This window comes from Dermacentor albipictus, chromosome 9 (assembly GCF_038994185.2).
Source record: "Dermacentor albipictus isolate Rhodes 1998 colony chromosome 9, USDA_Dalb.pri_finalv2, whole genome shotgun sequence".
Taxonomy (NCBI): Eukaryota; Metazoa; Arthropoda; class Arachnida; order Ixodida; family Ixodidae; genus Dermacentor; species Dermacentor albipictus.
The window spans coordinates 102,969,924-102,983,642 of NC_091829.1; the positions used below are offsets into that span (position 1 = coordinate 102,969,924).

Genomic DNA, 13,719 nt, shown 5'->3' on the forward strand with positions numbered 1-13,719 from the left:
ATGCGGTGAATATGCAACTGTGCATCCGCCAGATCTAACCGCACTTCTGTAGTATTTCATCAAGGCGGCTGCACGCGGTTTTGGAAGCTCCACGTCCGCCTGGCTTGCGCGGGAGGCGGTTGGAAGGTCGCTTGCTCGGGCACGACCGAATGAGCTCATGTCTCGTTCCTGAGTCACTTCTCAAAGAACGGCATACCAGGACAAAAAGCCTAACCCCAAAACCTCACTCTCAGCCACGTCGTGGTCATGCGCACCCGCAAACTGCGCATCTTTATTCTCTTTTTACTGATACGATTGCTAATTCTGCGGGCCTCCACAAGCTGTCGAATGCTGGCACAAGTGTATTTCTGGGAGCTTCAGCTAGTATAAGGTTCTTTACATTGGTAGCATCATCACTAAATAAACTTATTTGGAGCTTCAAAATGAGAGTCAAATAATTTGTACAGATTTCCTCTATGACAATTGTTGCTTTGTAAAGTTTTTTGAAGCTTGACGCCACCTGAAAGAACATTTTCTTCTTCCTTTATTAGTTATTTTTGGTTGCTATTCTTGTCGGCTGTTTCAGCCGGTAGACCCCACGCTATCTTAATCGTGAACGCTGTTATAATTTTCATTTTCTGAACTGGAAACAACGAAACAGCACATTCTTTGGAAAAAAATTGTAACGTGACGCCAAATTTGCCCTTTCCTAAGCAAATAAATCTCCCTCCTCCATAAGTCAGCGCACAAATGCACGGTGTTATTCATGCTTTCCTACTTGAGCCTCCCGAATGTCTGTCTTCATCGAACACCAAAGCAGGCAAATAAAGAGCAACCAAATATCCTGGTGTCCCTCTTGCGCTGATTTATTGTGCGCAAATATTGAAAAGATTCTATTCAGTTAGAAAGGTTCTGCGGAATTTCTTTTTGAAGGAAGAAATTCAATGTCGACATCTGTTTTCTGAAATATGATCTTCGAAAAGTTTATTCTATTCATTTTAAATACAACGAAAATTCAGTTTCCAATCATGAAATTCGAAAACTTGTATTTATATATGAGTTTGTGATGTTTCTATTTATGACAAAGTGTTATGCAATGACCTACGCAATAAATGGTTGGATCAAAAAGCGTTGCGCATCGCTTTGCATCATATTGGATGTCTTAATCAGTTCCAAATACTGCAGTCGTTAATACTGCTCTCAGTAAAAGCGTTAAAATGCGCCATAGCCGCAGGACAACACATGCAAGCACAAGATTTACATAAGTGCACGCTATGGGAGGATAAAATGGTACGTAAAAATTTCTTCACGAACACTTAGCGGCGTTGATTACATCACATTCTTTCGAACTTGGAAATTTTCGGCTTCGCTTCATTATTGAAAGGTCGTTTTTTCTCGAATATTTGTATTCGAAACATAATTACTAATTCAACGCCTCTGCTACCTGTGAATATGCAACCAAATTAATTACGCATAGAGCATGATATCTGGTGCAGATTTCAGCTATTTGCAACTAAACCGTTGAATGTTTTTTTTTCTTTATGACAGTAAAACAACTATGGTCGGTGCAAAATCAAAGACTCAGTGCAAGCTCCATCAACCAAAACGCATTGCATCTGCCTTTCACTTCTGAAAGAGATCCGAGCCAGCACGAGTCCACTCAAAGATTGATGACTTTGCTTTGCTGGTGCGAACGGTGGGCCAATTGGAAAATGAAAGCTCGTTATATAAAGTTAACATATTACTTTTGACTAAACATTGATGTCAGGATCGCCTACAAAGTTTGTCAAGACGTTCCTGTTAAACGCCAATAAAAGTGACACGAAGAGAGAGGTCTGTACGGAGAAAGCAGCCTTTTTAAACACGGAAAACCACTTGACGTCACAAAACATAGTAAAGCTAGTGGGTTTGCACATCTATGCAAATTGTGCATGGTCGTGAATCACGTGCGCATAACTTTTATTTTTGGGTTGTCACCGGCTGCAGGGACGCCAGCCTTGGCGTAACATAGATTGACAGCCCTGTACCACGCATGCCAATAAAACTCGGGAACCACTTGTGCTTACCGCCGTGCCACTTGTAAACTCCTGCTGTATTGCGTTTATCCGTCGAATCATAGGCATAATGAACGCTAAAGAAGTAACGAAATAGAGGGCTTTCGCGTAATCCGCCGTTTCGAGGCCCTGAAACACCCAGCCGGGCATGACATCAATGTTAACCTGGGTAAGACAGAAAGAATCAAAAGTTAGCGCTGTATTCGACAGAGGAATGTCACTGGCCATAAGATGTAGGTGGTACGGTCGCTCTTATCTTAACACAACGTAAAATTGGGAAACAAATAAAAATCTGTGTCTGGCCGCAAGAGTACTTGTGGCACCAAATGTATACTTGCGACGTCAAATGTATACAATATGCTACATTCTTTCATAAGGAGACTTCCTGTTTTATCAAAAACGAATTCAGCATGCATTAGATACAGTAACGGGGCCCCGAAATGCCTGTTCTTGAAGAGTCATAAGCGCCTTTTAATGATAGGGGTGCCTTCCGGAGAGTACGCTAGCGAAGAATTCGTTTACAGAAAGGCTTAGTACGAGTGTAAATAATAGGTGCGCAATGTTTACCTCTGCCGTTGCCCTGACCATCCTCCGTCTCGAAAGAGCGCGTCAATAGCGATAGCGATACCTTACTTACAGCGTTACATTTCAGTTTCAGTTCTTTTTCTAAAAGAGCCAAATTCAAGAACTGAAACTGGGCTAAATTTACGAGTAATATAACGCGTACACAGGCACCCTTCATTTTTAAGACATCCTAAATAATATAGGTCAATTCTCGATTGGAACGCCGACTGAATAAAGCAGTGACCAATGAAAAATTAGTTAAATACCAGACCTGTTCGAATCCGCGTGAGCCAGATCCGCCTAACCAATGGCTGTGCTCCACAAACACCTCGTGAGAGGCCTTCAACGGAGCCCGCTGCCGAAACAGTCCGAAGCAGTGCTCCTGGTTCTATGAAGAAACTTGCGTTCTACACATCGAGCCGTCGTTCTCTCTACGTACACTCGTCACTATATTCATGCAAGAGAGGACGGTGCCGAAGAAAGAACATTTAGGGTCTTTAGACTGTTGCGCAAATATTTCGAAATCGTTCGTACATTGCCAGTTATACTTCTTCTGGGCAGCCAAGGCAGGCTCCAAAAGGAATGTTCGAATCAAGATAAGCCCATTACTGCGTGGCATATCTACCAATGCCAAATCTAAATTTTACTACTGAATGCAGACTGCAGTAGGTTTGCTGCATTTTAACTACAATGCAGCTTTGAGCTGCTTTGATGGCCCGAGCAGTCTGACAAAAAGTTTCCTGCAGTAGGTTTGACCATACTGTCAGTAGCAAACAGTTGCCTGTTTTTCCCTCCCGCCTAAATTGAATATGGTTCATTACAAGAAAACTCCCGATATGGATTCCAAGTTTTCTTTCCGTGCGAACTGAAAGGTGCTGTTTGCTACCCATAATTCCGGTCGCCTAACTATAGTAACGTCACCATAATCAATTATGTACGTGCCACTGGCTTTTCTCGTGCCACCTCGAATTCTGTGGCGGAGTCTTTTAAGCCCTCATCTCTACGGCAATCGCTCAACCTCGCTGGTTCAAGCGAAGCTTCGTAGTGTGCTCTTGCGTGCAATTACGTCAACAGCGCTCAAATCACCCGGCGGTGGATGTCCCACTCTACGCGTGGCACTGTGTCTCACTGTGTGCCCTATGGGTGGCGCTTCCCTTACCGCGGTCCTAAAACCCCCCAATGTTCAAAAAGCTGCGCCGACCGTTTCCCTCCTCCTTCGTTTCACTTCCCCGTTCGGTACGGCCAGCGCGGCCTCGACAGTGGCAGTCGCGTTCGAGCCCTGCGGGGCAGTTTTTGAAGCGAGATTTCGGTTCGTTGGTCGGTAACTGGCCTTACTAACACCGTTCTGTAAGTGCGCAAAAGAATAGAGGAAAGGGCCATTATTTAAGGCGCAAATCGTCAGCCCGTTGATTGTTCGTGTTGCTGAAGCACGCTGAATGTGCACGCAGTGTGCTCAAACACAGGCATGACCACCAGAGTTTAGAGTTTTGACTGCGTGAAAGTATGTGAACGCGGTTTTGGGGGTTCGTTTACGTACGTGCACGATACTTTTGTTCCACCAGCGCACGAAATATTCCGACCGTTTGGGGCCAGCAATGCCTAGCAACTAGGCCGCTCCTACTATGCGCCTTCTACGGATGTGCGTAGCTGACACACAGGTTCTGGCGGTCAAGAGCAACGTTTTCACAGGTAACGTTATTGATAATGCGAACAACGTACCGGTAGTTCTCGCAGCACATGAAATCGTTTCCTATTTATTTATTACAGTGCAGGATGTTAGAATTTGATAACAATAATGAACTTGATGGGAAAACTGAGTAGTGGTTCCGCAAGCAATTATCACCCATCCCCGCGCCCCTTTAGAACCAGCAACACTTTTGTTGAAGAGCTAATTTTAAATCTGTATGCTGCGTGCGTCTGCATTCTTTTGCGTTGTAAGTTTTCGTAGGGAAGCGGTGTCTCTACAACTAGAACACCATATACACAGAAAACGATTCTCGGCTTCTACGTGCCAAAACCACGATCTGACTTTGAGGCTCGCCGTAGTGGAGACGCCGGATTAACTTTGGCAACCTGAGAACCGTTGACGTGCCGCATCCCAATGCACGCGACGCGGGCGTTTTTGCATTTTGCCTCCATCGAAATGCGGCCACCACGGCCGCGATTTGATCCTGCGACCTCGTGCGTCGCAGCGCTACACCAAAGGCGCTAAGCCCCTGCGGCGGGTATAGCGACCAATTGAACGATAGGGTTGTATGACCGAACAGTCCTCGAATGGTTTTCATAAAGGTGCTTATCACAGTGTCCCATACGAGGAAAGTGTACAGCACAAATTCACACAGTCCACTGAGCTGTCAGGCTCTCACAAGGAATGAAACCCGAAAGAAACAGGAATAATTATTAAAGTGAATTCCAACAGATGCATTCATCCTTGTCGCGGTGCAGGTATGCAAACTTATATAACTGCTCTACGCGCAGGTTCCACGGAAACTCCGTCTGCACTTCATGATGAAAAGCCACGAAATTATTTGTCGCAAGAGATTAAAGGCAACGTACAGTACATATGATGCATGCGATACCCATTTATTTAATTGAATGCATAAAAAAGTTATCTTTAAGCAGTAAAATTGTTAATCCTTATAAAGTGGCCTGTGGTCCTTTGCGAGTTTTCTCTGATATGATAATCCTGGACACAGAACGTGGGAGTAGCGCTGCTCATCCCTCCAGTACCAAGGGCGCGCAAGGCAGCAGCCGGGATCGAGGCGAAATGCAAGAGGCCCGTGGGCAGATTTCTCGTTGGCGTTCCGCAATTCTCCTCGCACAGACGCGGTATGTTTCAGAAGTTGCCGGCGACCTTTCTCGCTGCTAGGTGCTTTCTCGTTGTGGCGATAGATGAGATTTTTTGCAGGTACTGCTCCAGAAAAGCACATGTAACCGCTAACGGAGGCCTTAGGAGAGCACCTCAGCTTATAATAAAGCGGGTGGCGCAGCGAACGTTCACGTATAAAATTGGCAGTCCGAAACGGCAGAGAGCCCATATTATACCCCCTCTCCCCCCCCCCCCCCCTGGCAAGCACAGGCCTCGGCGGTGTCAGAACCCAAGGACCAGCCCTGGTCCTAGCTTCTGTGTTCCCGTCGCCGCTTTGGTGTCTTGGAGGCGTTGTCAATAATACGAAATAATGACAAATTGTTACTACTAGTAAATACAATCAATTAAAGAAACGCAATGACGCCCAGCCACCAACTTCGGACGCAGCGCTACCGAGCTCTTGCAAAGAATTACGGGACGCCAACGAGGAATTTGCCGGCCCATGTACTGTACCATCAAATTGCACGTTAGACATCCCAAGGTGACTAAATAAAGTTATCCGGAGCCATTTACTACGACCTACGTCATAGGCTTCCACTAACCAAATTAATAGATGCGGGCGTTGGTTGAAGCTAAACGACCGCATTCGTAAGCCTTGATGAGCCTTGCAAAAGCGTCGAGGACGTGCTAGCTTCTGGAGGAGCTGAGAAAAAAATGCTTGAATAAAGTCGCTCTTATGTCGCACACCAGCTGCAGATGCAATCACCTTCGTGACAAAACAAAAATCTTTCGAAACAAAGCGAGCACATTCGAAAAGTCAACATAGCCGCGCTGAAAACTGCGCACAGTATGTGCACATACGCAAGCACATATTTAAAAAAGCAGACGTCAACTACGGTGAAAAGAAGATGTAATGAAAAACCGTAGGCACTTCACAACGCTGTCCGTTTTTTGCAACCTCCTTGAAATCAGCCCGTCCGAGGCTATGCATCCACGCTTTTCTTGCGCTCGCCGGATGGTTAACAGAAAAGCATGTTGCACTCGCCTTGTCGGTTGCGGCAACCTAAGGCGCAGCAGAACGGCATTACAATGACGTTCTCGTCCCTCACACATTTGGTTTGGTCCGCTAATGCACCCGATCAATCCATTTGCGCTTACTTTCACTTCACTTTATTTCCAACACAAAGTTGAGGGTCCTCCGGGCAAGAAAATTGTCATAGACAACTCGATGGGACTGTGCTGCTGTGCATTACTTCTAGGTACCACCGGGACCTCTTCAAGGTGGCACAGTACCACAGCTAAAATTGGCAACACCGTGCAGTTATTACTGCTGCGCTATTCTGCACCATTACGAGTCAGCATCTTCGTCGCACTGGGTCGGAAAGGAAGGTCGGAGCACGCTGGAAAGAAAAAAATACACAAAAGCACCCCGCGTACTCTCACGTGACAGGGACTGGCCAATGGGGGAGCAGAGGAGGCTGAGGTGACAGGAGGTGGCGAGGGAGGAACGCACGGGAGAGCGGGGTGGTGGAAAGATCTAAAAACCCCTCAAACTTCGCAAGATAGCGACACTCTCCTCCTCCGCCTTCCCTCCTTCTCGTTTCTCCTCTCTTTCACGCTACCTCCACGACCGTGGAGCCACCTACGCTGCTCGAGCGTAGCAAGAGCGCCAACATGCGCTCCTCGCCAGTCTGTAGACGCTTCGCGAGCGAAAATGGCGCTAAAGCAAGGCGCGAGGGCCCACGTGATCCTATTAGGCCAATAGCGATGCGGCGGTGGCCTCTGCCAGAGCGCGTGAGGAGGCGGTGGCGTTCTTCAAAGCGTGGCACTACTTTACGAAGCTTAAGGGGCTTTAGAAAGATCTAAGAATGGCGCTGCTTTTGAAAGATTAAAGGGTTTAACAGTACGTGGGAGCCGGCGGGTAGTTCGGGAGCCACTTCACCAAGGACCAGTTCGAAGCCCCGTCCAGCGCCTGTGACCCCGTATCGTCGCAAAGGCTGGGAATCTCAAACGACAGCGTCAGCATCTTCGACTAGAGGTGCAACGCGCGTCAACGACAGCGTCTGAAAACATTACGTACCACGAGCGATGTTTTCGAGAACGCTCCATTTAACACCGTGCCGCCCAGCATTACCCCTAGGTACCACCGGTACCTCCTCATGGTGGACCGTACCACCGGTAAGATTGGTAACACCCGTACGGTTATTACCGCTGCGTTAATCCGCGCCATCACGAGCACGTACACACATTGGTTAAGCGGATAATAAAGGAGGCCATTCTGAACGACAGAGTAGTCTTTCTATTGCTTATTGTAAGCGAACACATAATGTGCAACCGTTTATTTTCTGGCGCCCTTCATTTACGCCATTTTGCTGATAATTAAATATTGCAAAATTTAAGGAAGGAACACAAATTGCCGCAGAAACAGTATCACTATGACCGTACATGATAATGCGCTAGCACTGGATCATTATAGCGGCACAACGTATTACCACTGTCGAAACTAGCTATGTATCTGGCGCGTATACTGCAGCGGCACTCCTCCCTCGCCGTCCCTTAGAACGCACTGCGCCATCTAGCGCCGCCACCGGGAAACCTTCGGATATCCTCCGAAATACATGGTGCGCTGGTGTATCAAAACGCTGAGAAACGCGTCATGCGGCAACCGGATCCTTTCTAGCGCTTCTTTCTGGCACTGCTGAGAAGTCCGGACGTGGCGTCCAAAACAAAAAAACCTGGCTAACCGGAGCCTGCCAAAGCAGAAAACAGCTCTCTCGAATACAGCACACTCAGCGGCACAGACTCAGTGACTGAAATTGGCGAGAAGATAATTGAACAGCGCCGCATACCCAGTGCATTCAAAGCGCAGTCTGCTTATGCGTCGGGTTGCTGTCCATGAAGAATCCGTGAGACGTGGGTTTGACTGCTTAAGCATCCGGGAATTTTCAGGGATATCGTTCGCATTTGCAAAGTGGTGCATTCCTCGTTGCACATACCTAGCTGCCCATTGAAGAGCCGCACACACCTACTCGTGTGTGTGGTTCTTCCGCACACACCAGTAGCCGCACACACATGCTAAAGTACGTAAGTTCGCATCGAAGAGGTTCATTCGAGACATGCACAGACCAAGTGCATACTCAGTGCTCCACGTCTACGTCAACGAGTTTCTTCGAACAGCGTTATCTAGTCCCGGACCTTACAGTGACCCATATCGGCGTGAAAAGAGCCCCACTTATGTGCACATTACCGCGTACTCAGTGAGCCAAATGAAACCGATAATTGATTGCGAATCAGGTTACTTCAGCACAGCAGTCCGATTGACCTTTCTCATTCGTCCACGGACTACCTATTGATCCAGGTATGCAGTAAAACGGTTAGAAGCAAGGCAACATGAATAGAAACGTTCTTGAAGTAACCTAAGAATGGCTAAAGCAACATTTATAAAAGTTAGTACAATATTGCAAGGTGGGCGGCGTCCATAGTTCAATATGGCATACCACTGGCCGATATCTTGGCCTTGGGCAAAGACAGTGCTGGTATTGAGAAATCCAGCTTATCAGCTGGGGCTCTCAGTCTCGACGCATGGTGCGGTGATGGGTGGTATCAGTGGGTTTCGTCCACACTCCCATATCAAGTGGCAGAGGCCATTTAATTCAAACCAGAAGCTGCAGTTGTAGCTGTAGCTCGAGGGATAGATGGCGTGCAGCCGGATACCGTGCAGGTATGTGCGGGTCTGTAGTTTCCAGTACATCAACGCCTCCTCTCTGGTCCTCTTGCAGAAGGCCATGTTGCTGGGCTATGGTGCTTATTTAATTTGGTCATGTAGAGCAAGGGCACAACAAAGATGAGAAGCACAGAAAGCCTGTGCTGTGTTCTGTGGTCATTTTGTGGTTGTGCAATTGTGCTGCATCATACCATTGGGGTGGTCAGCTTGAGGGGCGGGGATAGGTAGACCCTCTTTTCCCGCCTGTAGTGGTTCAGGTTGTCTGTATTTTTTCGCGACACCTTCGAGCGTGCCCAGCGGAGCTCTTGAAACAAACGGGCTATCCCAGTGGTGACAGCCGCTACATTACTCGTCAAGGACATTTTCCGGCGCTAAAACAATGAATATTTCTTGGAAGATTTTCTTGTTTCTTCAAGAATTTCAAGGCTTGCTTTGAGTAGGCAGCATGCTGGGAAGTTTCCGCACGCTGTTTCCGAGTCCGTGATGACAGTGGTGTGCTCTTCTGTTCCGGTGCCCTCCACTGCGGCTAGGGCTATCACTGTTTCTTCCGAGAAGTAGATGTCTTGAGTCTTCACCGAAGCCGGTGCTACGTTTTCTCCCTGGCCAGTCATCCCTGCACAGTGTGTGTCACACGTTCTCTTATTTTGCAACGTTGGTGCATCTGGCTTTTCCTCCTCTTCTCAGTCCTTCGTAGGCCTTGGTTAGGGCTTGTACTCTTGCTTCTTTTACTTGCGTTCCGGGTTCACACTTGAGGGGACGCTTGCTGCCGTGATCCTTTCTTTTACGGGTCTTCAGTCATTCACGGTCAGTCATCTTCAAGTGCATTGCCCAGTAGTCTTACCGTGTCTCTGCCCGCACTGGTAAGCCCGTGCTTGTAAGCACTCGTCTTGTGGGTGTCTGCTATTTCGTCCCAAGTATAGTGGATTCACAGCCTGAGTGTCTTCTCCGTCGATGTCGCCGAGAGGAGCCTCAGTGCCAGCTTGTAGGTATTTCCTATGAGATTGTTAATGTTGTCACTCTCACAGTTCTTGAGACCCAGTTAAGGGATGCCATACGTGACCCTGGTGATTATAAAGGCTTGTTTTAGTTAGAGTGTGCCCCGCTCTTTCAGGCCGTCCTTTTTGTTGGTTCCACTTCCCACGATTTGCGCTACTGGAGTAACTGTCTTTTAGAAAAAGCACCGTATTTATGAAAAATGAGGCCCAGCGTACAGAGTACGTTTACATTGGCTATGGTAACTCCGTTCATAGGCAACGTTGGGTTTGGTATCTCCTGAAGAGGCCACACTGTTGCCTTCTTTTTCAGAATTAGGAGCTCCGACTTTTCCTAGTGTCACAGAGTTATGAGGTGTTTACAATGCATTTTGAAATAAAGCTATTGTAAACAAATACTAACGACCGGGCCGTTTGTACAGATGCACAGCAAACACAAAAATTATATTTATATGAGACCTGAGTACGAGCTGTAAAAAGCAAACTACTCTTTAACACTAATGTTCAAAGATCACTGTAACGGTAATGGAGAAATGTCACCGGATCATGGTACAGACGCTGGAAACAATATAAGCCTTGCGGAGATGCTGGCCGCGAGGTTCGACGCTGGTGCAAAGCTGATGAAGCGGCGGCAGTTGACAGCGCTATAGCACGTCTGGCTTGGCAATGGCCGGCGTCCTTTCGGCGTTCGCCAAACAGAGCTTGAGCCCGAAGCTTCGGCATGGCTATAGATACGCTGGATGTGCCCTCATTGGATGTCCTTACGACGTTCGCCAATTGCGGGCTGTGAGAAAACCCTTAACGATGATCGTGTGCCCACGTGCGAGTGTGCAGCTGCCTTAGACCAGGAACTCGGCAGGCCGCTACTCCCGTGCCCTGGACACCATCTTCTTGGTCCTGCCACGTCTACCACGGTCACCGTCTCCCTCCGAACCCTCTCGCGCGCCCTTCCGCCAGCTTCTATGCTTTTTCTCACTAAGTTGGGCACGTGGGCCCGACGCCGATACGCTGTCGCCGCTATTCTTCACGTGTAGCCGCCTTCGTCTTCCCTTTATTCACTCCGCACTCATCATGACAACGGGGCGCACGAGGGACCGCGGCGGTGTAAAACTTGGACTTGTCGGTGGCTTCATAGAAGGCATCTTGTTCACCCGCGGATTCCGGTCACTCATATACACGGTCACTTCGCCCGTGTATATATATGTTCGGTAGCCTCTTCAACACTATAGTTAACATCAACGGTGAGATCACAGGCCACCGACGGATTCCTATCTGCGATATTCGGATCGTTTCAGCACCGAGCCTATGATCTCCGTGTCAACCCGCCAGGCCTGCCAGGAAGTCGGGTACGTAGTCGTACATCCTTCGGCCGCAGTTATACGTCCTTCGTCCCACGAAGCATCGCTTCGTGGGAGACATTATCGAACGCCAGCTTGGCACTTTTGTGAGAAGCGGTGAGGCCGTCAATGACTTCTTTCAGCTCAAGTAAAATGTCCTGTGTCGAAACTGAGGCGAAAACCTTACATAGTACTCGGTAGTTTTTCCTATCTTCCTCGTATTCTACTTACTCCACTTTTTAGAGGTCAGCTGAGGAATCTTGAAGATATGGAAGAAGCAGAATATAAATCGCAAACTCCAGATCCGCGTTGCCGCAGACTCGCGGATGGTGTCTGCTGTCCGTGAAACTGCAGCAACGTGGATCTCGAGTTTGCGATTTATATTCTGCTTCCTTCATATATTCAAGATTCCTCATCTGGCCTCTAAAAGGTGTAGTAAGTATGCGTCGACATCAGGACTGTCCGCAGTGAGCTGAATGGTCCTTGCGCCCTTGGTAACTACCAGTAAATCCGTCACGTTCTTAGTCCACTCTCCGATGTCCTCGAGATTTCTGTTGTGTTCGTCTTTCAAGAAAGCGGACCACTCCGCAATTCTGGCCTGACCTGCTCTCACGGGGCTCTTTGGGTGCGCTAAAATTGGTCTGGATATTATGATGGTCCTTTCCCAGAGCCTCGTTCAGCCTCGATCACTTGACTTGCCTCAGGTTAGCGGAGAATGTCAGGTCTGGTACCGTGTCTCTGGAGACGTTTCTGCCGATTCTAATTAATATTTGAGGATCGTTCCACGCTATCAGCCGGCGGTCCTGTGTCGCGTTGTGCACGTGTGAGCCATTCATGTTCGTCGCTCCGCATCCACAAACTACGTGTGGCTGTTAATACTGCTAACCAGCAGTTTTTCACTTCTTCTGAATGGCGGTAGTTATCGGCATCTTTTGGGGTTTAAAGGCCAGTTTTCTCGTCGATTCGGTGCCCGCACGATAAACTCGAGATGAGTTCAGTTTTCACCATGTATTCAACGACCACACTCTAAGCTGTTGCTTGGTTAGTTTAATCTTCTTTGTTTAAATTGATCCAGAGACCAGGGATTCGGTTCGTAGTCAGCTGGTCTGTATGCTGGTGGAACGAGTTGCGGCCAAAGAAAACGACAGTTGCGTTTAGCTGTTCCTTTTGCTTCAATATTACCTCGAGTGACGGTTCGCCGCGACGCAGGAATATCTTCGGAATCTTATACCCATAATATGGTTTAGATAACGTGGAAAATAAAATAATGCGATACAGCGTCCATCATCAGACTCTCAAATACCCGTTAAACTTATAAGCAATATGACTCCCCCCCCCCCCCCAGAAAAGATCGTGGGTACGTGCCCCCTCCCCGAGAAAAGATCGTAGGTACGTGCCTGACTATATACCATGATTGTGTTTCGCGTGTCCGGTATTCGGGCAAACGCGAGCGTAAGCGTACTGGGCTTGTGTGTTTCATGGGAAGAACGCAAACGCAAACGTGAACGTTTGGTTCATGCGCAAACGTGAACCAAACACGGAAGTAATATTGAAGTAACGAAGTGCATTGCACTTTGCTGCTCGCCTAAATTTTTGGCAGGAACGCAATTGAGAACACGTTGTTTTTCTAAATGCTATGTCATGCTGATAACGCGCAGGCCGTTATCAGCATGAGGAAGTATATCACGAAGTGTGTGGACAAGACAGATGACGTTTATTGTTGTGGGGCACGATTCGACTCAAAGGGTGCAAACTTTTCTCAGAGTGTGGCGAGAAACTCTAGGGTTGGAGATGCTTCGCGCGCCGATTCCGAGACAACCGGAAGTAGACGGCACTACATCCCGTCATGACGCAGAGGCAGTGAAGCAGAGCTTAGCTCCGGTTACTTGGCGAATGAGTTGAGGAGAAAATGCATCGCTATGGAGGAGGGTAGCTTGCAATAGTCCGTAGCTCACTTACCATTAGACGCTTAACGCAAATGGTGGTACGAATGATTTACGGTAGCTCCACTCCGTGCGTCTACAAAATTCGTCCCAGCAGTTTCAGGGGCCCCTTAAAGAAGCCCTTATGCAGGTTAAAGAACCCCAGGCCCCCACTACAGCGTGCCTCATAATCAATTAGTGGTTTAGGCACGTAAAATTCCGGAATTCATTTTAAAGTTTACAAGGCAGATACCGGCGCAAAATAAAACGCAGAGGACGTTTTCCTGCTCAAGTGGGCCGCACGACGCAAGCACAATATCGCGAAGTTTGGTAGCCGC

General features: G+C 48.0%; 1 protein-coding gene across 2 annotated transcripts in view; it reads right to left on the reverse strand.

Moving 5' to 3' along the window:
* LOC135896813 (phospholipid-transporting ATPase ABCA3-like) overlaps nucleotides 1–13,719 on the reverse strand; it is a 335,034-nt gene that overhangs the window by 217,033 nt on the left and 104,282 nt on the right. For both annotated transcript variants that reach the window (XM_070525172.1, XM_070525173.1), the window contains exon 5: nucleotides 2,046–2,198. In XM_070525172.1, coding sequence (XP_070381273.1) covers nucleotides 2,046–2,198 — 153 coding nt within the window. The remainder of the gene's footprint in view (nucleotides 1–2,045; nucleotides 2,199–13,719) is intronic.